At 32.6% G+C, this 24,659-nt stretch overlaps 1 protein-coding gene across 4 annotated transcripts in view; it reads left to right on the top strand.

Moving 5' to 3' along the window:
• CNTLN (centlein) overlaps positions 1-24,659 on the top strand; it is a 315,313-nt gene that overhangs the window by 151,966 nt on the left and 138,688 nt on the right. For all 4 annotated transcript variants that reach the window (XR_009251688.1, XM_058695263.1, XM_058695264.1 and 1 more), the window contains exons 9-12: positions 4,893-5,069; positions 6,890-7,015; positions 16,804-16,925; positions 18,268-18,387. Coding sequence is in view for 3 of the 4 variants with exons in the window: in XM_058695263.1 (XP_058551246.1) it covers positions 4,893-5,069; positions 6,890-7,015; positions 16,804-16,925; positions 18,268-18,387 (545 nt within the window). In the remaining variant the exon portion in view is untranslated. The remainder of the gene's footprint in view (positions 1-4,892; positions 5,070-6,889; positions 7,016-16,803; positions 16,926-18,267; positions 18,388-24,659) is intronic.

The raw sequence follows: 24,659 nt of genomic DNA, 5'->3' as shown, positions 1-24,659 counted from the left end.
TCAAGTTAGTAGTCTTTCTAAAATTGAGGTGTAAGTTTAAGCTGATACACTTAATGCCATTTGTGAACTTTTATAATAAGACTATCTTGATTTATGATGTCATGTTGACTTGATATTATTTTACTTTTTCCTTTTTTTAAAAAATAATATGTGACTGTTATTAGTCATCCGTTTTCAGGTGGTGGATGATTTAGCTAACAATGTTTTTTATAAGTTTGTGGTAGGTATATTTCTGCATTTCTAAAATCAATTTTAAATTAAATGTCAAGTTTTTGTAGAGATTCAGGCATTTCATAAGAAGGAAATTTTATATATGTAAAATTTTATATATATACTTACTCTAACATATATTGTATGTTTTTATGCTATGTCTTCCAAGAGGATTTGAGTTGATTTTCAGAGAACATGTCAGTTTTCTCTGATACATATGTATACAGGTTAGAAATTTAATGTATATTTAATATATACTTAATTTTCAGTGAGATTAGGGGAAATTATTTCCTTTGCTGAGGTATCATGTCCTTTTAAATGTTTTGTTTTGCAATAGGATACATTATTGACAGGTTTGAAATTTGTAAATTTCTTAAGTAAGATAATATGTATGAAATGCTTATCTATAGCTAGGAACACAATATTTTTTTTTACTAAATGGTAGTTACTATTATTTTAATATAGTAGGAAACAAATTACTATGATGAATTAAAATTTAATAAGGGAAAGCAATTTAACTTACAATTCTTTGTGATCGTTATGACTTTGACACAATTTTCTATTTATTAGGCATTATTCACTCACCCCCTGTTCTATAATGCCATGCGATGTTGCTTCAACACAATTAGATATTTAATTTATATAATTCTTAACAGTTATTGACACAAAGCTTAAAGGTATCCCCTGTCCCCTTCTACGCTACATCTTCTACAGGACTTTTTGATCAAAATTACCTTTGTGGATCAATGTGAAGGAGAAGTTATATATTAATAATGGTCAGTTTAAAGAGAGTTCCAGTTGGAGGCATTTGGACACATACTCCATTGATCACTTCTCATCAGGATTAACTATGGTCTAACACCATACCCTTCATTATCTTTTAAGATTGTGAACAATAGAGGTGAACAAGGATTTTCGATATTAGAGAAAAAACTGTTGATACACATACTAATAACTTCTAGTAAGAAAATTAAACTTTTCAAGCATTCTAGGATTTTAAGGGCAATAGACAGAATGAACTTCCTCAGACAGGGGGACTGATAGTCTTGATTTCAGTAAGCCTTCTATGCAGTGGTTGAAATGATAATGACAAGTAAAGATAAATAAATTTCTCATATACTAAATATATGTATATAATTATTAAGTTTTAAAAGCAAGCTTAGTATAGTATGGATGGGGGGCAAAAGGGTAACTTTACAGTGGAGTAGTCTGACAAATGCTACTTAATCTAGGTGATCAAGGTCAACATCAATAGTCAAACCATGTTGATACTATGTACCTTTGATATGATATAATGAAAATGGTACTTTACTTCTGTGATCTTCCATCCCTGAACTCATAACCCCAGTCTAATCATGAGAAAAATTTAGACAGATTCCAATGGAGGGCTATCCTACAGTGCACTGCATATCATTTACTCATCAAAACTATCAGTGTTATCAAAAGGAAGGAAAGTCTGAAAAACTGTCAGAGCCAAGAGTGGCTGTCATGACAGGTGAATGTAATGTGATATTGTGGATGGGATCCTGGAACAGAAAAGGGATGTTATGTACAAACTATGGAGATTTGAATACATTATAGACTTCAGTTAAAAGTAAAGTGAATATTGTTTATTACTTGTAACAAATGTACAAAATATTAATTTTAGATGTTAATAATAGGGAACCTGGATGGGTGAGAGTGGGAGGTACAGGACTCTCTGTAACGTCTGCTTAGATTTTCTATAAGTGTAAAACTGCTCTAAAAAATTAAGCCTATTTTAAAAAGCAGATTAAAGGGCAGAATTACAATGGTTTTCCTTTTCTTTTTAACATCTGAGTAGTATAGCGCAAAGTTACCACTAGTGAACTGTAAGGGATGAAATTATAGAAAGATTTCCCATTTATATTTCTCTTATCTAACCTGAAAATTTTATAGTCAACTTTTATTCCTTTTATTTGAAGAAAAAATTTACATTTTGAAAAACTTTTAGTGATGTGTTCATTGTAAAATTTATTACTTTTAATAAAATTTAAAATTTATTAAAATTTATTAATTCAAATACATGTGAAAAAAATAATGCACATATAATTTTTCCACTAAGAAATAACACTAAGTAAAACATTTTAAGGTTTATTTTTTTCCTATGCACGTTTGATGAAATCTGTTTCTATATAATATATTCGTTGGTAACTTGCTTTTCTCATTTAACATTTTGTCATGGATATCTTTCTGTATCAACCCTCAGCATGACTAGAATGCTAAGCCAAAAGCTTGATATGCTTTTATGTGCTTTGATGGCTTTGATGCATATTTCAAAATTTCTCTAGAAAATTTGTAGGGGTTTATAACTCCCACAACCATGTTCTCAAAATACAGAAGTCATAAACTGAGTCTGGCCAACATCTTAAAATTAGGAGATTTCTGTTAGAAGTCCTGATTCCTTCTTTTGAAAAATCAGCAGCTCTGGCAGTAGTGGGCCACATTCATTCCTCTAGGGAAACAGTTGGTTGGAGCTGAGTTGCTGTTGCCATATACCCTTGTTATGACCTGAGGTGAGGCAGAGTGTCATTTGACATTTCATTTTACTTATACTTTTAAAAGTCGTCATATTAAGAGAAATATGAAAATACTTATTGTGCATATATCTCTAGCAAAAGTGATAAAAGGAAAGAGGGGGAGAGGATAAGATTAAAAAAAAAAAAACCCGGGAGAATGTAGAAGTTGTTTTGTGGATGTAAAGAATGTATATACGTGTTTAATACGTCTATAAAGCATCTCTGTTGAATGAATTCTAAAGCTATAATTTTAAAACAAACCGAAAACAACCCATTTTACTTATTTACTTACATTATCTTCCCAGCTTCTATGTGAATTTGAGTTAATCATTATTACAGTTTTTGAAGTTCTGTTATTGTTTGTTGAAGAATTCTGAAGGACTGCTCCTTAAATATGAAATCATTTATGATGATGATAGTATCCACCGTTGGAGCATTTTTAGTGTCTTCATGAATATTTGAATTTATCATTGCAGCTCCTTGACTGGATATTTGTATTTTTATATTCATATCTACTACATATATTTCATTATTAAATAAATAAACTATTTAAACTCATTTAAAGAACATGGGATTTCTTACTGGATACACCAATAAAACTAAAGTTATGTTATTTCCATTTTATTCTAAATTTTTGTTTCACCTTGAACAACTTCTTTAAAAATACCTTTGGTAAATGATAGGATATTAATATATTCTTCATAATTTTATTTAAAGGAACCTGGATAAGAGCAGGTAGCTTTTGAAAACTGTTCAGATTGCCAGCCCAATCAAACAGAATAGTTATAAACATTGTAAATTTGCTTACACGATAGGAAGAGAAAATAAAATAAATAATAGTCATATGGTGATTACAGGTGGGAGGAAAGAATAGGGAAAAATCATTTAGAGTTTGAAATAAAAGTGCTTGAAGTATTTTAATTTGATATTTAAAGAACGGTACTGGAGTAAGTAATATATTGTAAATGTGGTAACTACAATATAAACAACGCTGAGAAAAATATTTAGCAATATAATAGAATGACGGTTGGAAAACAAATCAAGTGATTTAAATAGACAAAAGTGTAACAATGAAAATAAATCAAAGATGACCTCTCTCATAAATAATTAGTAGTTTGAATTAGGGCAGTTTTTTTCCCTATTCCCTAAAAAAAGAAAAAGTTAAAACCAGAAAAGGGTAAAATTTTCCAACATTGATTCAAAAAAGTTAAACATGTGTATTCTTCTGATAGCCCTTAGGAATATCATTTAGGATGGATAAGGTTTCCACATTTTAAATGAAACTATTTTCAGGGCTGCTTGCTCTATATCCGATATTAGAATCTTGTGATTGTAATCTTGACTTTCTTTGCTGGAAATCAACAAAAACTTTGTTTGCACTATGATTTAGTGTTTTTGTTTTTTGTAAGTGGAGTGCTTAATTTGAAATACAGTATGTGCATGGATTTTAATGGTCTCAAATATATTCAGTTGAGATGGTAGTAGAATTTTATAGAATGCTGGTTTTTTTGAACTAACATTTCTGAAAGATATCCTACATACTTAATTTTTCTGTGATTTTTTCTTATAGTTACAATGTGATGCTTACCATTAACAGATTATCTGACATAGTAATAAATTTCAAGAGAGAATATAATGGGCTTTATTGACTGAAAATATCAGAGTCTTTTGTGTTGATGTTATTAAATTATGATACACTGAAAGACAATTAGACCTATAGTGCTGTTGGTTTCCTTTTACCAGGTTTATATTCAGTGGTATTATATGACTCATGATGATCAAATGGTGGCTGGAGTATTTTGTGAAGAAATACATATGTGTATAATTGTATTTTTGAAATAATTAATTTACTTATGAGTGGTATATTTCATGCAACCATGCTTTAAATTTTTTCTTCTGCAAATCTGTATGGCAATATTATTTGGGAAAATATTTATACAGACTCTTGGCTATTTTATTGGAAAATGCCATTCTATTAGGATAATAGAAGTTTAGCTAATTCTAGTTTATAGTTCATTATTGAAATGAAATTTTCCTTCTCTGAATATTTACTTATATAATGTAATATTGTGGATAAGTGTTTGCACATATATAAATAATATACAAACATGCATATATATTTGCAGTTACGCTTTTTTTTAATAGGTATCTCAACGGCCATCTTTATCGAGCTTAGAAACTTTAATGGTCTCACAGAAGTCTGAAATCGAGTATTTACAGGAAAAACTAAAAATAGCAAATGAAAAACTCTCAGAGAACAAATCTACCAACAAGGATTCCTCAGAGAAGGGCATCTGGACAAGTACTGAAGGAAAACATAAGGTAGGGACATTTTGTCATTTTGTGAATTTGTCAGGATGAGGGTGGCAAGACAAGCAATGAAGTTAAAAAACAGCAGCATTTACTTCTCTGCTTATATTTCTGGAAGCTTGAAAAATGTTATATGCCAAATGCTTGATAAAAAATTGTTGTGAGTAGAGAGTTTTCCCCTTTTAAAAACTAAACAATATATTCCTAATTTAATTAAATATATTAGCAGTAGTATAGCTGTTTGCAGTAGATTAACATTCTTAGGTTAAAAAGTTTTGCTAAGTATATGCCTCATGTATCTAATTTATAGCTAAGCTAATCTAGGTAAAAAATCATTTTAAAGTAGTATTAGTTGTTAAAAGAAAAATATATCTTAATGTTTCTATTTCATTCAGATATGATATTTAAAATACTGCCCATGTAGATATAAACTATAAAGTGGAATTTAACATCAATTTATGGAATTTTATAATTTCATATTTAAACATGTAGCAACACAGAAAATAAGCAAATTTTCCATAGCATGTTTCTCATTTATTAGTGTCTAACTTTCCCTTTTTGTAGTATTTGTATTACAGTATATATACACTATAGTATGTATTCCTGTTAGGCTGCAAGAGAGTCTATGAACATTGACCAATATAAAAATTTTATAATATCACGTTATAAATATGTTATTGTATAACATTGTAAATATGTAAATTCTAGATACATAGAAAAGTAAGAAAATTTAGACATTTTTCTCACACTTGTTACTTCAGCGTAGAAAATTTTTTTATAAACAGAATACTGTGTTTTTCAAGATAATTGTTTTTAATTCTTTACATTTTTTCTATGAATAGAACTGTCTTAATGAAGGAAGTATTTAAAAAGATCCAAGTTACTATTATAGTCTTATTTACTCCCTGTAATATTATTAGTAGTTTTCAGAAGAGTGAGCTTTATATATGTACATATGTATTTATTTATTTATTTAAACATAACTGCATTAAACATTTCTTGCCATTTTGGAGTAGTTTCAGAGTATTGAGCTTTATTTAAATGAAAGAAAACATTCCTAAAATGGAGATACATTATAGGTCTAATTTGGTTGCTTGCTACATTGCTGAAGTTAAAAAATGAACCACTTTGATGTTTCGTTGCTTTTAACAAAAGTCAAGAAAATGAGAGGGATATTTGGAACAAAATTTTCTTTCTTTTTCATAAGGACATGCAGTAAGTATGAACAATATGTTGCCCAGCTTAATAGTTGCTCTCACATATTCCTTCTCCAGATTGGTATATGAAGCTGTACATAATATAAACACACATTCTTGTCTCTAGTTAGCCACATTATAGTTAATGACCATATGGTCATTATGGTATAAGATCTACTGTCTGTTGTATTTATATTCCTCAAGCATATTGTTCCTTCAACTTCACAGTGTGTTAAACTATTTCAAAGGGAAAAAAATCCTTTCCCTCTTGTTTCTGGTTGTCCTATCAAGTGTAACCTTGGACCCTTATAGAGCAATTAGACCAGCCTCTATCCCCTCCTTTGTAATGAGGTTTCTTGCATTTCTGAGTCTATAACCCTTTAGTCTTCCCTAATGGGACATCATTATTCTGAAAGAAACAATGTAAATGTAAATGAATATTCTCATTAACGAGTCACAGAGAAACCTTTAGCGGTAGCACTGTGGTAATTCCGCTTGTTATTTCTCTGGTATTCCATGCAGGATTTTTTTTATAATTCATTATTAGTATTCAAAATTACTTGTTCTTTAATTTTGCATGTCTTTCATAATCCAGTGTTCCAACTAGTTCAACCATGTCCTTGTTTTATTCTCGAGGAACCACCTGTGAAACGTTCAAGGTCTTTGTCCCCAAAGAGTTCTTTCACAGACTCAGAGGAGCTGAGGAAGCTGAGGAAAGCTGAAAGAAAGATTGAAAACTTAGAGAAGGCGCTACAACTAAAGGTGAACATTAAATCATTTCTTTAGTAATAACCTCGCAAAGATAAAGATATACCAAAGTAAACATTCCCTTTACAAATCACTGCTTATCATTTATCTTTCCTGAATTTAATTACGTGTATAAAAATGTATCATCGTTTGGTCTTCTGTCTTAGATTTCTTAGGATAATAAAGTAACAAAAAAAATTTGCTGCTTGTAAGTAAATATTTATCCACTACTTTAAAATTGTTTGGAAAAAAAATAAAATTGTTTGGAAAAAAATAAAATTGTAAAAAAATAAAATTATTTGGGAAGATTTTGGCTTAATATTGGGAATAAATTTCTTATAGCTCCTCAGAGACAAAAAAAAAAAATAGAACTATAGCAAGTAGAGAATTTTTCATAGTTCTCTATATGTGATAAGCATATAAAAAGAAAAGTGAGTTAAAAACTATACTCACCTAGCTCAAGTCACTTACAATTGTCCTTTAAAGACAAATTAAATAGTTAAAATGGCAAATATGTTATTTTTTCCATTTGACTATATTGAGGGCTTTTATTTTTTCTGAATTTAATATCGCTAAACTTGTGATTCTTTATGCAGGACTACCCAAAGGCCTATACTGTTTGAGAAGTAGCCATTTAATTGAATCTCAAATAGTTTTAAGACATTTTATGACAAGACCATTGTTTAACACATGATTAGAATCCAATACATTTAAAGCTCAGATTCTTTGTCATATAATATAGGTTATTCTTAGGGAGAAAAAAGTTTGACTTATATTATGTGTGCTGTGGAATAAGATATGGTTTTGAGGTATAGTTAACCTAAGCTACAATTAATACTTTTTCCTGCCTTTCCACTAAACAATAACTTATATTTATACAGAGTTAAACTTTAGTTCTAAAAGAAAGGAAAATTATCATCTCTTTTTCTACAAAAAATAAAATGATCAGATGACATCAACTTGCTAGTATTTAACCTACTTGAAATTTATACACCTGGAGTTACTGATTTGTTTACTTGGTTCATTTATTATTATTATTTTTTGTAATCTCTATACCCATCATGAGGCTTGAAGTCACAACCCTGAGGTCAAGAGTCACATGCTCTTCCAACTGAACCAGCTAGGTGTCCCACACCTGGAGTTACTTGCTAATGTGTTTGTTTACCCAATAACAACTTACTGAGCAGTGCAACTAGCCAAACAAGTCACTTGTAAAAAAGGAGACTCTTAGATAACTATCATTCAAGACCCTTTCTCTAGTTAAGAAGATGCTATATGAGCAGTTTGAATCTAGTACATTAGTGTAAACATGGGAGTACACACAGGATATTAAGGGCATGTTTAGGAAGCCATGTTATCATCTTCCTCCTTTTGCATAATTCTTGAAATTCACATACCAAGGCTTCTATCCTGTATTAATCTGGGTTCTTCAGAGAAACAGAACCAGTAGGATAGAACCCTTTCAGTTTTCCTAATGAGGTGTCATTATTCTGAAAAAGATCTATATCTAATCTATATCTATATATCTATATCCACCTATCTGTCTATCTCAAGAGAGAGAAAGAGAGAAACAGACATAGATAGATTGATTTACTATAAGGAATTGGGTCATACAATTATGGAGTCTGAGAAGTCTAAGATCTACAGTTGTCAAACTGGAAAGCTGGAGAGCCAGTGGTATGGTTTCAGTCTGGGTCCAAAGGCCTGAAAACCAGGAAGCTGATGGTATAAGTTCCGGTCCCAATCTGAATCTGAGTCCAAAGGGACAAAACCAATGTCTCAGCTAAAAAGCAAAAAAAAAATAAATAAATAAATAAAAGCATTCTTTCTTATGCAGCCTTTTATTCAACTCAGGCCTTTGGTGATTTGGATGAATCCTATCACTTTGGGAAGGACAGTATGCTTTACTCAGTCTTCTGATTCACATGTTCCTTTTGTACAAAAACACCCTCACAGATACACCAGGAAAAATGATTAACCTAATATCTGATCAGTCAAGTTGACACATAAAATTAACTCACATATCCCACTCAATAGTAACAGATCTCCACGTACTTGCCCCCAAACTCTCTGAGTCTTGGACATGGCAGGAAGGAATAGAGCAATTAAGATATTTTTAGATCTATCTTCTTCTACCTCTTGAATTTCTTGCTTGAAAAAGAGTCTCAGAAGCATTGTACTAATTTCTTACTGCTTTTTCCTAACAACTACACTTTTGGATGAGGCTTCAAGCTTATTTTCAGAGTACAATTCTTTCTTCACACAATTTCTTTTTCATTTATACTTCTTCTGTATTCCTTTTTGAAGTTGGTTAGTGATAATTATGAATTTCAAATGTATGTTTCTTCTATAGATTTGCAAGATAAGGGGAAAATGCGAGTAGATGTTTTTCACTGTATTTTGTCATTTAGTAGGAAAGGATTTCTTGTTTTGAAAGAGCAAAATAGTTGAATGAAAAAAGCACTATAATCAAGACCATTTATCCAAAGAAGTAGGTAAACAAAACCTGTAAAGTAAAAGCAATTCCAAAGAGAGTGATTGGGTCCAGGATACTTTTTAATTTACAGCCTTATTTTAGTAAGTATACCTATCATATTTAGTGAAGACACGAAACTTCTTCCTGTATTTCTCTTAATTAGGCTTTAGTATTAATATTATTACTGTTGCTCAAGTGCATGTGAATATAAGGTAAGATAAGAAGTAATGATGTGTCTGTAATAGTTTCTTGGGGCTGCCATGGCAAACTACCACAACCTGCCTGGCTTACAAGAACAGAAATTTATTGACTCAAAGTCCTGGAGGGCACAGAGTTCCAAAATCAAGATGTCCATAGGATTAGTTCCTTCTGAAGCCTGTGAGGGAGAGAATCCATTTCTCTCTTCTAGTTTCTAATAGTCTCAGGTGTTCCTCCATGTATAGATGGCACTCTCCCTGTGTCTTCATACTTCACATCTTCCCTCAATGTGTGTGTCTCTCTGTGTGTCTAAATTTCTCCTTGTTATAAAGACACCAGTCAATTGGATTAGGACCTATCCTATCCTAAGGATCTCATTTTAACTTAATTACCTCTGTAAAGACGTATACCAAGGGGTTAGTACTCGAACATACCTTTCTGAAGGGGATTTATTTCAACCCCCAACAGTGTCTTATGGTTTTTAATATGCATTTTTTGGTCATGGTGCTCCTTTTGTAGACCATTACCCGTTAATACCTATTGATATTTATCATGGCCTTCCCATACTAGTATTCTACTGAATACTGCTCTGCCAGAAGCTAATGGGAATATGACAGAGAAAAATGTTCTGTGCTCAATTATCATAAGCAGTGGATTAAAATCTCTTTTTATTCTGTGAGCTGTTAAGATATCAATGTGTACTGTGAATCTATAGAAAGGTATAATTTATTTCCCAGATCTACTTGATTATATTAATAATAGGTATATTAATATACCTATTAATATTTCACAAAAACTATTGTCCATGGAAGATACCTGTTGGAACTACTAAACTAAACACATGCTCCATGGCACAGTAAATAGCTGTGAGCACTGAGGCTGACACGGGGTTTGATTCCATGAACTGTGAGATCATGCCTGAGCCAAAATCAAGAATCAGATGCTTAACTGACTGAGCCACCTAGGTCCCCTGCAGTAGATATATTTAGGTCCCAAGTTGATCACCAAGGTGGACTGTAGGGAAAGCAGGACAAATAAGCTTCTCCAGATAACCTCTACCATGGAACAATGTATGTGCACTTTGATATATTGAAATGCTCCTTACTGTATCAGTAGTAAGTCATGCATATTATTCTAATACTAGTAATGAATTATGTAAAAATATTTGTACATTATCTTGTTTAGCTTATTTCTGTGAATTGTTGTACATATTTTCAAGATGAGTGACCAAAGTTGTAAATAAAAGAACCAATAGTAATAAAAGAGTTGAAAACTGTTATTCTAAACATCCCAACCATTTCCAAATCCTGACTTCCTAAGTGTAGTTATCTAACAATGTATAAACTATAATTTGGAAAGCAATGCATCTGAGTTTTATGAAATCTTTACTATTCTTGGGATCACTAATGCCATGAATCTCTGTTTTATGGACTTTAATGCATTTGATAACTTGATTCTATTCGCACTTTTCTATACCATTTAATAACATCAGTGTGTCCTTTGAATATAGTTTATATGTCTTTTTATTTTTCAATGCTCTAATATGCATTCTTTATACATTCAACTTTATACACTTTGCTAAAATTAATCATCCGTGGAATCCTTGGTATTTTATGAAAGGTTTTTCTTTTTTTAACTTTTTAAAAACCTCGCTATTATTCTGTGAAGATTGAGCCACTGTTTTATTAACAGTACTCATATTCTTAGTTTGCCTCATGCCTGTCATGGAGCCTTTGACCAAATTAGTAGATTAGATCAAGACTCATTTTTATTCTTATGAACTCAAAAGTAAAATTGCAGGGGCGCCTGGGTGGCTCAGTCGGTTAAGCGGCCGACTTCGGCTCAGGTCATGATCTCGCGGTCCGTGAGTTTGAGCCCCGCGTCGGGCTCTGTGCTGACCGGTCAGAGCCTGGAGCCTGTTTCAGATTCTGTGTTTCCCTCTCTCTCTGACCCTCCCCCGTTCATGCTCTGTCTCTCTCTGTCTCAAAAATAAATAAACGTTAAAAAATATATTTAAAAAAAAAAGTAAAATTGCAGATACCATGAAACAAAGTCCCTTGTTACAATCTTTATATTTTCTAATGTTTTAGTCCTTCACACTTGTTTGTATATAGAAATTAGAGCCTCTAGTTTGGCTAGTTTAATTGCAAAATATAGTGAAGGTGGTCAGTAAGTCTTTTATTGAGTGATCTAATTAATAAATGGACCTAATTCAGTGACTGCCCTTGGGATATTTTTGAGTGTATCCTCTTGGGAAAGTGTAGCGATTAGTGATATTAAATACATCTTTCAGTCTTTACATTTGATTTTGTTATAAGATCTTTGGGTACAGTATTTCCCAAATGAAGTACTATGGTTTTGACTTAGGCAATTATGGTCAAATGAGACTTAAAGAATCATAATCCAAACTATGGTTAATTTGTATTTGTTATAATATTATAAAAAAATATTTTGATTATTCTTTCTACATATTAAATATTTCTTTTGAGATAGTTAACTTTTGCCTGAAGACTTCAGCTAAATCTGTTCTTGCACTAAAATAGGGAAAAATGTTTTTCTTTGAATATATATTATCTATCTATGTATCTATTTATCTATCCTATATTTACATATCTCTATAATTCTGTCTATTTGTAAAGTAGGCCAAAGGAACAATAGTCTCTAGGACTTATTTAACCCATGTGTTAAAATTTGTTAGTAGCATTCTCAAAGGACAAATCTATGGATGAAACTGCATTTTAAAATAATAATTGTTATAAATTATGCCTATCAAATTGATTTGTGAAATAATCCCTAGTTTACTTTCATTTGTAATAATTTAGATCTTAGTAATTTTATAAGGAATATGTAAATACTCCAGCATTAGTTGTAGTAAATTATGAAGCATGCGTTATTAAAGGAGAAAGCTCCTCTATAAAACTACTTTCCCATAATCACTACTTAATGGAAGGAGCCCCCTATTTCAATTACTATAGAAAAATCAAAACTATTTGCTAATATGAAATACATTACACCAAAGTTTTACAGAGGTGGCTACGGTGAGTGCTTTGTTTAAGTATTATGCCTAAGACAGAGTCTGGCATATTGTGGGTGACATTTAGGACTCAGGAAATTTTTATTGAGTCTTAATCTTCGGTTTAATAGCCTAAGATAGTTGATTTCTCTATAAGAACTAGGGAAAATATTGGGTATAAATTCAGTGATTAGTGGAAGCTGAGACAGTACTGTAAAATGCTAAAATAATGATAGTACTAACAATAAGAAACTCCATTTGTTCCATAGACTTAACAGAAGATTTTTTGTGAAAGACAACACAAAAAATCTGGATATCCCATTTGATTAATTTTTACTTGTTGGGCAGTCTTTTATTTATTTTTTTAAATTTTTTTGGGGGGGTGGGCTAAAACACTTTTAATAACCATCACAGGTAATTTTGATGCAGGTGGTCAGTGGGTACCACTATAATTGAATGTTTTAACATCATTTTTATTTTTATTTTTATTTAATTATTTTTGTAGCTTTATGTAATTTATTTTTTTTTATTTTTTTAAATTTACATCCAAATTAGTTAGCATATAGTGCAACAATGATTTCAGGAATAGACTCCTTAGTGCCCCTTACCCATTTAGCCCATCCCCCCTCCCACAACCCCTCCAATAACCCTCAGTTTGTTCTCCATATTTATGAGTCTTTCCTGTTTTGTCCTCCTCCCTGTTTTTATATTATTTTTGTTTCCCTTCCCTATGTTCATCTGTTTTGTCTCTTAAAGTCCTCATATGAGTTAAGTCATATGATTTTTGTCTTTCTCTGACTAATTTCACTTAGCATAATACCCCCCCAGTTCCATCCACGTAGTTGTGAATGGCAAGATTTCATTCTTTTTGACTGCCAAGTAATACTCCATTGTATATATACACACCACATTTTCTTTATCCATTCATCCACCGATGGACATTTGGGCTCTTTCCATACTTTGGCTATTGTTCATAGTGCTGCTATAAACATTGGGGTGCATGTGTCCCTTTGAAACAGCACACCTGTGTCCTGTGGATAAATGCCTAGTAGTGCAATTGCTGGGTCATAGGGTTGTTCTATTTTTAATTTTTTGAGGAACCTCCATACTGTTTTCCAGAGTGGCTGCACCAGCTTGCATTCCCACCAACAATGCAAAAGAGATCCTCTTTCTCCGCATCCTCTCCAACATCCTTGCAACAGTTGTTGCCTGAGTGGTTAATGTTAGCCATTCTGACACGTGTGAGGTGGTATCTCATTGTGGTTTTGATTTGTATTTCCCTGATGATGAGTGATGTTGAGCATTTTTTCATGTGTCGGTTGGCCATCTGGATGTCTTCTTTGGAGAAGTGTCTATTCACGTCTTTTGTTGTTGGGCAGTCTTTTAAATTCTTTTTACTCAGAGCTTCTAGGGACTCTTAACACAGACTTTTAATGATTCCAAAACACTGGGTTTGTATGTAATCATTTCTAAGAAATTCATTGTAAAATAAGAGTTTGTGGGGAAGGATTTTGATTCAATGAAGAGTAATTAGAGAAAGCTATTTTAGAATTTAACAAAATATTCAGCTTAACTATGTTTATTTGAAAATTGTGTTTTGGGGGCACTTGGGAGGCTCAGTCAGTTTAAGCAGCCAAGGTTTGGTTTGTAAGTTTGGTTTATGAGTTCAAGCTCCATGTCGGGCTGTGTTGACAGTGCAGGACCTGCTTCAGAGTCCCTCTCTCCCTTTCTCTACCCTTCCCCTGTTCGTGCTCGCTCTCTCTCTTTTGTGTGTATGCTCTGTCTCCCTCCCTCTCTAAAAATAAAGAAGTAAACTTTAAAAAAGAAAAGAAAAGAAAATTGTGTTTTGACATGAATCTTTTTAATACCTATACATTTCTTATAATTATTTTATTAATAAGTTTATAGTATATCCTGTTTAAAATCCTAATAAATCTGATTAGTTCTTAAAGAATTCTAATAAACACAATGAACTTATCTTCATTTCTGAGGAAGTAACATTATTAATTATTACTTTTCTATTTGGTTAATTTAAATTATTTCACATAAGATTAGAAAGCTTATCATTTACAGAAGTAAAGTGATGTTTGGATTGTTTACCAACAGTAGGGAAAACTTAAGGTCAAGGGTAAATCATCCTGGGGTGCCTGGTGGCTCAGTTAAGCATCAGACTTGAGCTAAGGTCATGATCTTGTGGTCTGTGAGTTCGAGCCCAGCATTGGTCTTTGTGCTGACAGCTTGGAGCCTGGAGCCTGCTTTGGATTCTGTGTCTCCCTCTCTCTCTGCCCCTCCAGCACTCACACTCTGTTAATAAATAAACATTAAAATTTTTTTCTTAAAAGGGGTAAATCATTCTTTTGTCTTAGAATAGGAGAGATATAAATAGCTTTTATTTTAAAGATGGAGAAACTGGGACACACTGAATTTAAGTAACTATGTCAAGATAAAATATACTAACTGTGAGCAGGAAGGGTTGAACTCTTATCAGCACTTAACACTCTGCATGTAATAGACTCTTAATATATGGTTCTTCAGTTGAAATGAACAAAATTCAATTCAGTATCCTGAATTTTTAACCATGGTATTAAACCATGCTACTCTTTAGCAAGTTTGCAGTATCTGTAATCTGTTTATCTTCTAAAGCTCTTCAGGATAACGTTTATTCTGATTTTGCCCGTTTCAAGTGATGCCATTCTCGTGCGTTTCATCAAGCACTTCCATTTCCAGATGGCATACAGACGCTTGGTGCACACAGGACTCAGATACTTCCTAATAACTACTTGAGAGATTTATTGAAGTTATCCTACTAGACCTACATTCAAAGTGGAATGACAAAATATCCATACTGTTGAGACAGGTAGAATTGCAGTAAAATAATGCAAACTCTGTAAGTATTATCTCACTGTTGAGATGAGAGGTAGATGGTTCAGGAATCCATGAATTTGGCTTCTTCATGATAAGGACATCAGTTAATACCTGGGAAAATGAAAGGGAAGAAAGCTAACTTCTGCTTTGTGCCTCTACCGGGCAAGCATAGTGCCAGCGGCTTTACCTGCGTATTTGCTCATTTAATTTAGTCATCATTATTTAAATCTCTGTGCTCTTTTCAGTATTTTACAGAAAAAGAAATTGAATTAATTTAAATAGTATTCTTAAGACTATTCAGCCAACATGAGAAAGCTCTAAGAATAAATTTCAGATTTTTCTGACTGCCATGTGCCTACTCATTTCACCTCACCGTAATGTTAGAGAGTACCTGTTGCCTCCACTAAATAACTATACAGGTTCCTTCATATAGAAATATGAAGAAGTTTAAAAAACAAATTTGAAATTCACATGGTTAAATTCAAGGAGTTACTTTAATTTGAGAAACAGTGCATATGTAACATAAATACATCCTCTAGGAACTGAAAATTTGGCCTTGATAAGTTCCTTTTTGTGGGTATATCTAAACGAAGACATATTTCATGTACTCTATTTTGAACACTTAGAAGTTGTTGACTTTAATGGTATAACCCAGTAATGTTTCTATGACCTCTTCAAGAGTACAAAGCCCAGTTCTTCCATTTCGATTCTGTACAATGCAGCCCAGAATGTTACACTATGCTACTTCAGACATAGGTCCAAACTGATTTTTTTCCTCCTGTGTAATCCCTATGCTTTGTATTAAGCGAATCATAAATCCATGGGCAGAAGCATTGATCTTACTACGATTAGTGTTTTTACACTAATTCTATGCATTTATAATTACGAAAATAAAATTTTGTTATATACAGACTAATCCTTTTGTTGAAAAAGAAATTAAAATTCTGTAAAATTGACTCAAATATTTGTATGTGTACTAATTGACTACAGGGAAAGGAATGAAACTAATTTGACAGCAAAATTTTGAAATTACTAAGCTTAAAAAAAATGCTGTGCGTCTGTTGAATTTACTAAGCAAACCTATTTTGTGACTTTAAGAATCCTTCCCTTTTTTCTGTTTAAATAAGTATTACAAATTAATTTATATTTACTGTTTACTTTCAAATTTCATATTTAGATGGGAACCTTTTATTTGCAACATTATACTCATACTTTTTAAAACTTGTGTACTTGCTTTTTTGTGTTCTACAGAGCCAAGAAAATGATGAGCTAAGAGATGCCCATGAAAAACGCAAGGAAAGGCTACAGATGTTACAGACCAACTACAGAGCAGTAAAAGAGCAATTAAAACAGTGGGAAGAAGGCAGTGGCATGTGAGTTACATAGCTCATAAAGGCATTTCCCTAAATATTAAATGGAATCGAGTAGCATCGTATAGGTGTTTTAATGGCTTTTGTTTGATTTTAAAGAAATTACGTGGTATTCAAATCTTTCTTGTGAAGTTTTGAATAGATAATACAATAAATGAAAGCAGATAAATATGCTAGCAATAACTATAGATATTCCTATCATTTGCAGATTTCATAATGTAGGTGATTATGAATTATTGTATACACTTAAATATCAATAGAGTAGATTAGTAAAGTAGATAACTTAATGCAAAATTAGTTCATACCCAAATGATTGAAAAAGTAAATAAATAAAATAATGGTAATACAAAGTTTATAACTCTTTAATTGAAAGACCAGAGAAATATGAAATTCACATATATAGTTAACTATCTTAAAACTACTTCAACCTAGTATGCAATTTGAAAATCTTTACTATCCATCAGTTTGTTCTGCAGCTTATCTGAATGAATTGGCGGTCTCAGTTCAATTGCTCTGAACAGGTGTTCAGATCTTGGTTAGTCGTAAGTGGCTCCCCTGTTAACAGTATCAACAGAGGGCAAAGGACTGAATGAGTACAGAAAATCTACTACCCTCTCATCTTTTGAGATGGATCCTTTAGGGCAATGTTGATGATACACATTGGTCTGTTCTGTAGAGAAATACTGTTTCTAAATTGGCCAGTACAGCACTTTTACAAAATAAAAACGAAGAGTTTGTTTTATGTACAGAAAATGAAAACATAAAGGGCATTTGGCATGTTTTGTAGGTAATTGTCACATCTAATTTTTTTCTTTTGAAGAATAGAAAATGTTTCGTATCACTTGTCAGTAAAGTAGTGATAAAGCAATTTGTCCTGCATTTAGCCTCTGCTCACCTAACTTTAGTAGTCACTAGAAGTGTGAAAACTACTTTCTGACATATTTACTGATGATAGCTTGTTTTAAGAGAAAGTGCATATACAGCATTCAGATTGGTTGGCAAAAAATTCTAGATGAGTTGATTGCTTATAATCCTTTTTTAGAAAGTGGCCATCCTGCAATATATGTTTTATTATTACTAGAATGAATAGAGAGAAATAGACCTAAGACTGTCATATTTCTGCTTAAAAGTTTGCTTTCTGTAGTAGCAGGTTAGTCTTTTGGAAATTTTCACACAGGATTTTAATTTCTACATACTTAGGTTTGAGGAAATTCATTCCATAAATAGTGAGCTTGAATTTAGAAATTTGGTCAATATATGTTTTTAAATTTTAGGGAATGTATAAATAAATTTACATTGCACTTTGAACATATTAAGGAAGAAAACAACTTCATTTTAAAAATAGGACTCCTATCAGAAAAATAAAGAGAGCAGATCCCCAACAACTTCGCCAAGAAGATTCTGATGCTGTGTGGAATGAACTGGCCTATTTCAAAAGGGAGAACCAGGAGCTAATGATTCAAAAGTGAGTTTCTTTTTTAACAACATGGACTTAGATAAACATTTGGGAGAAATTTTTTGTGGCTTAAAGGTCGTGAGAGAAATACCTTATAAAATTTGAAAATGAAATAATCTGGTTTTTGTTAATAAAAATAAAGAAAAAAAAAGAATAGCTTTTTAAATATATATATATGTATAATGCAATAACAAGTTGCACATTTGCTAGCTCTAGCCGAAACTGTATAATATGATCTAGGGATTGTGTTAATTAATGTGGCTCTCATCTGTTGGAGGTGTCGCTCTTCATTAGCTTGTATTTTAGACACTGCCGTGCTTCATTTTTGGAATGAGGTGGAGAGGGGATAACCTAGCCAGCCATCCTTGTTTGATCTCCTAGATACATACGCAATGCAGAATGCCTGAGCTCTCTTGGTTCCCTGCCCTGTCCTGCTAATCCCAGCTGAGCTCATTATGGTGTAGCCTTGCTGCTACTCTTGGAGCCAGAGCTGTCCAAGCTAATTACTGGTAGCAGCAGAACTGCCTGTTAAGGGTCTGGTATGGATCTGCTAACATGGTCCTTGGTAGTGACCTGCAAAAGACACGAGGGAATTGCTTTCTTTCTTGCTGTGCACTGCCTGTCCTTTGGGCTTAATGCTGATCCCTCCACATAGGTCTTTTAGCTACCCTAAGTATAAAACTTGATGAAGGATACTCATATTTTAGAAAACATACAGTTTTCTTGCTTGATCTTATAATTCACAGGCTATTATATTCAGCTTGGCAAAGACAGAACACTTTTTATTTTGAAATTTAAAGGACTTAAACCAACATAATTAGCCTCTTCTGCTACTTAACTATTTTTTCATTTACAGCTAATTTTTGACATCAAGAGCATGCAGTTTTTTTGAAAGCCTGATGTCTTTTAGATTACTAGAATTTAGCATCATGTGGCATAATGCAATTAAATATCATTGAATTTTTTTAGCTGAAAATCGGACTCATACTTTATATATTATATGATAACACATGTAACTTTAGATTACACCTTTTCCATATGATGATAAACTTTTAAGGAAATGATATGTCAGACTAAAATGTGTACTTCCAATGACCTCTTAAAGTACACTACACTCTGTTAGTGCTAAAGTCTTATGCTGATAAGAAAGTTTCTTATCTTGAAAATTATTTATAGATTTATCCAGAAATAGTCCCTGACAATTTTTAATAGCTTTAATGAAATATAATTCACAAGCCATGTGATTTGCCATAGAGAGTGAATAATTCCATGACGTTTGGTGCATTCAAAGAGTTATACATCCACCATTGCAATAAATTTTAGAACATTCTCATTTATCCCCTCCCCCACACCGCACACCACTTAGCTGTTACTTCCCCAATTCCTCTACCACCACCACACCTTTTAGGTAACCAGTAATCTACTTTCTGTGTCTATAGGTTTACCTACTTGGGGCATTGAGAACCTCATTAGACGATGTTATAGTTTTTGCTTCAACTATCAAACACAATTTTAAAACTTCAAAAGAAGGATGTTTTTAGCCTTTCCACCGTTATTTTTTCATTTCTGACCTTCCAGGTTCTCTTCTTTTATCATTTTATTTCTGTTTGAAGAGCTTTCCTTTAGATTTTCATTTAGGGTAAGTTGGCTAGCAACAAATTCTCTAATATTTCCTTTATTTAAAATGTCTTCATGTCAGCTTCATTCCAGAAGGATATTTTCACTGATTAGAGAATTCTAGTTTAGCATTTTTTTTCTTTAGGACTTGAAAAATCTGGCACTTCCATGTTTTCTGATGAAAAATACACTGTTGTTTTAATTATTCCTCTAAAGGGAGTGCATCATTCTCTTTAACTACTTCCAATCATTTTCATTTGTCTTTACTTTTCAGAAGTTTAATTATGACCTGTGTTGGCATGGATTTCTTTTGGTTTATTCTGTTTGGGATTTTCTAAGCTTCTTGAAACTCTAGGTTTGTGCTCTTTGTCAAATTGGGAAATTTTCCTCTTTATTTCTTTAAATACTTTTTTCAGGCCCACATTCTTTTTCCTCTCCTTTCGGAACTCTATTTTCATGAATGTTAGATTTTTTAGTATTAACCTACAGGTCCCTGAATCTTTGTTCATTTTATTTTTAAGCCTATTTTATCAGTGTCATTAAAGCTGGGTAATTTCTATTGTTCTGTCTTCAAGTTCACTGATTTTTTTCCTCTTTCCTCTGCTGTTGAACCCATGCATTGAGTTTTTTACTTTGGTTTTTATAACTTTCAGTTTTAAAATTTCCATTTGATTCTTACTTATATCACTGATTTATTTGCTGAGACTTCCTATTTTATTTGTCTCAAGATCATTCATAATTGTTTATTGGAGCATTTTAATCATGGCTACTTTAAAATCTTTGTCAAGGAGCACCTGGCTGGCTCAGTTGGTAGAGCATGTGACTCTTGTTCTCAGGGTCATGAGTTCAAGCCCCACGTTGGGCATAGAGATTACTTTAAAAAAAAATCCTTGCCAATTAATTCTAACATGTGCATTATTATCTTGGTGGTGGTATTTATTAATTACAATTTCTCCTTCAAGTTGAGATTTTTTTGTTCTTGGTATGATGAGTGATTTTCACTTGTCTCCATTGGGAGTGTTTTATGTTTGAGACTTTAGATCTTATTTAAATCTTTTATTTTAATAGATCTCTGATGATATTGTGTCTAAGGGAGAGGGTCCTAGCAATACTGGGAGAAGTGATGGCAGTCTTAGCTCCTAACTTGACCCCTGCTGACACTGCATTAAAGGATGTGTGAAGGGGTGCCTCAGTGTACTTGATGAGGGTAGAACTTCAGGCTTCTCGTTTGACCTTCCTTTATTGACAGAAATAGCAAGAATTTTTTTTTTTTAATTCCTTTTTGCAGTGGTATATGGCGGGAATAGAGTGGTTATTGTCAGTATGATTTCTGTCCTACTTGTTTGCCCATTTCTCAGTTCCTTGGCTAGGGAGGGCAGAATTTGCTTGAGACTGTTTTTTATTTGTGTCCATTAGCATTTTGAGGTTGTGGATTTCTCTAGTACCTACTTTGAGATATTTGGGAGGAAAGAAGAAAGCCAGAGAATTTATCACTGTGGGTTGTTCTTCTACTCCTATGGTCCCTCCCTCTCGTGTCCTTCTTCTTTTCCCTGCCTTTCAGAGTTTTCTAATATTTGTTTTGTGTTATCACATTCAGGGTTTTTATATTTAACTAGTGGGATGAATAGGGATAGACATGTCTACTTCTTTTTGTCAGGGACTAGAAGTATTAGCTTATTTTTCTGTGGACCAGGCAGTATTATTTTTGTGTCATACATGTGGCATCTAGTTTAATACTTAGCCCTGACTATTTAAGACTAGAACATATAAAAGAAGATGTCCTACTAAAACTACTTCCAACCAAATTTGAATAGTACTTCCAAATTCAATCTTAAAAGTTGAGTTAACTTTTGAAGATCCTAATAAAAAATTGTGTGGCAGCTCTAAGTCAGTTTATAAAATACGTTAAAGGAAATGATGCTACCACTGACCCATACTATAGTGTTTCTACCATTGAATATGGTCAGCAGTATGTTGCTGCTGTAGTATAAGAATGTGAGGACTTGAGAAATTTGCATGGAATATAGTTCCTATATTCATAAAATATATGTACTTATTAGATCATAATGATGTTATTATAAAAGACCAAGAACTTCACAATCTATGAGCTAATAAATTGGCTTGTTCCCTCAGTATTTATCTAACAAATATTCATATATTTTCATTTATTCACTATTTAAACAATATAATTCAGAGCTACACATAAGCTATGGATTGAATATACAGTGGTGTATTGAAGAAGAATAATTGCAAACTCTTAAGGAGATTTATTTTAGGGCCATCTGCCATGTGCCAGTGAGGTGAAACCATTCTTTGGGATGCGAGGTAGTGAGAGGCAAGGAAAGCTTGCAGAAATGCCAGGCTTACTCAGCTTTTCCACTTAGTTGAGGATGTTGCCTTACTATAACTGAGTTAGATTTATGAACCAACAAAGTCATATTAACATTCTCCTAAATGAAGAAGTTAACATTTTCCTAAAGACAAAAATATTTGTGTACTTTATTTCTGAGTAGTGATATAAAACTATAAAAAGAGGTGCAGTTGCCACAGGATATTTAGCTTTTCTTATATTGCAAATTCAACATGTCCTTGAAGTCAAGGGAAGGTATACTGACATTCACTGGATGTTTATCTGCATCTTTGGCTAAATAAATCAGGAACTTGCAGTGGGTGGGTAATTTTGGTCTTTTTGTACTAATCCATAGCCTATATAAAAATGCTACATCTGAGTACTCTGCTAGGTCCAGGTAAACACAGAAAAATAATATGCCACCCTTTTTTTTTTATCAGGACCTCATACAGCTTAACAGCAAAAACAAGCAAAAGGGCGATAAGAGCTATAAGGGAATAGTAGTGGCATAAAGTAGGGAAAATAGCATTATGATTTGTCCATTTGTCCAAACCAGAAACCTAGTGGGTTATAACTGATTTATCCCTCTATCTGACCTCCTTCTAAGAGTCTTAATGATTCCATATCACAAATATCTCTAAAATATATCTGTTTTTCCACTCTTACTATCAATGCCCTTGTCCAAAAACTACCATCATATCTTTCCTGCTCATGTAGAATAAACTTGTAAATATCTCCCTACATCCACTGTTATACCCTTGAATCCATTTTCCCCCTAATGCTGCAGGATGATCTTTTAAAAATACATATAAGAACATAACTTTCCCTTGTTTAAAACCCTTTAGCATCTTTCCATTGCTCTTAAAATAAAAACTAAATTCTTCATATAGCACACTTGAACATCTTGACCCCCTTCTTATCATTTCTGTTTCACTTTTTTGTTTCTTACCTGAAAATCAGTATGAGAATGTAAAATATTTGCAAAGAATTACTGATGCTTTTCCTATTTGATGCTGAGAATCTTGGCTGGTGAATTTGTCAGTGAAGGTGGGTAGAGTTGGGGCCAGTAGTAAAGGGGTTTAGAATTCATAATTTAAAAATTCAATTTTATTTTATAGAAGCAGGGAATTCTACCCCATATATCATAACTAAAGTCTTCTTCAATTCAATTATCTTTTGATCATTTTTCCTTAATGATAAAAAGTAGATAAGCTATAGGTCAATGGAATACCATCTCCTTTCGGTTTAAACATTAAATGTATGCTGGCCATGATGTCAAAGAATATTTTATAAAATACAATAGTAATAATTTTTAAGGAGCTAAAATCAAAATATTATGGTAGGAAAAGTTCAGTTATTTTTTTTCCTTTAGCAAAGCAAGACTCCCTGTTTTCTTTCAGTGCAAATATTATTTTTCCATATATAGAAATGAGGATTAGGAACTGAATTTCTCTAACATGAGTTGGAAATAAAATTCTCAAAAAAAATGTCTGCTAAATCATGACATATTTTGCAAACACATGTATTTTTGGATAACTGTTAGCACTGTAAGAATTACACATTAGTTTTATTTTAAAGCATACAACTTAGTGACATTTAGTGTATTTATAGTGTTGTATAGACATGATCTTTATCTAATCCAAAGCATTTTAACCACCCTCAAAAGAGACCCCATATCCATTTAGCAGTCACTCCCAATCTGCCCATTTCTGCCTTCCTTCAGTTCCTGGCAACCACTAATCTGTTTTCTATCCCTGTAGATTTACCTATTCTGAATATTTTATATAAATGGAATCATATAATATCTGACCTTTTGCATATGGCTTCTTTCGCCTAGTATAAGGTTTTTAAGAATCATCCACATTGTAGTATGCCTCAATACATCATTCCTTTTTACAGCTGAATAATATCCCACTGTATACAATAAATATATATTTATTCATTCATCTCTTTTTAATTTTTTTTGTTAATGTTTATTTATTTTTGAGAGAGAAAGAGACAGAGTATGAGCAGGGGAGGGGCAAAAGAGAGGAAGATGCAGAATCTGAAGCAGGCTCTTGGCTCTGAGCTGTCAGCACAGAACTCAACATGGGGCTCGAACCCATGGACTGTGAGATCATGACCTGAGCCAAAGTGGGACGCTCAACCGACTGAGCCACCCAGGTTCCCCTTATTCATTCATCTCTTGTTGGCTAATTGGGTTGCTTCTACTTTTTTGCTATTATGAATAGTGCTACTATGAACATTTATGTACAACTATTGGTTTGAATACTTATTTCCAGTTCTTTGGGATATAAACCTGTGAGCAGAATTG

This window comes from Neofelis nebulosa, chromosome 12 (genome assembly GCF_028018385.1).
Source record: "Neofelis nebulosa isolate mNeoNeb1 chromosome 12, mNeoNeb1.pri, whole genome shotgun sequence".
Classification (NCBI taxonomy): Eukaryota; Metazoa; Chordata; class Mammalia; order Carnivora; family Felidae; genus Neofelis; species Neofelis nebulosa.
This window is presented reverse-complemented; position numbering and strand designations above follow the sequence as displayed.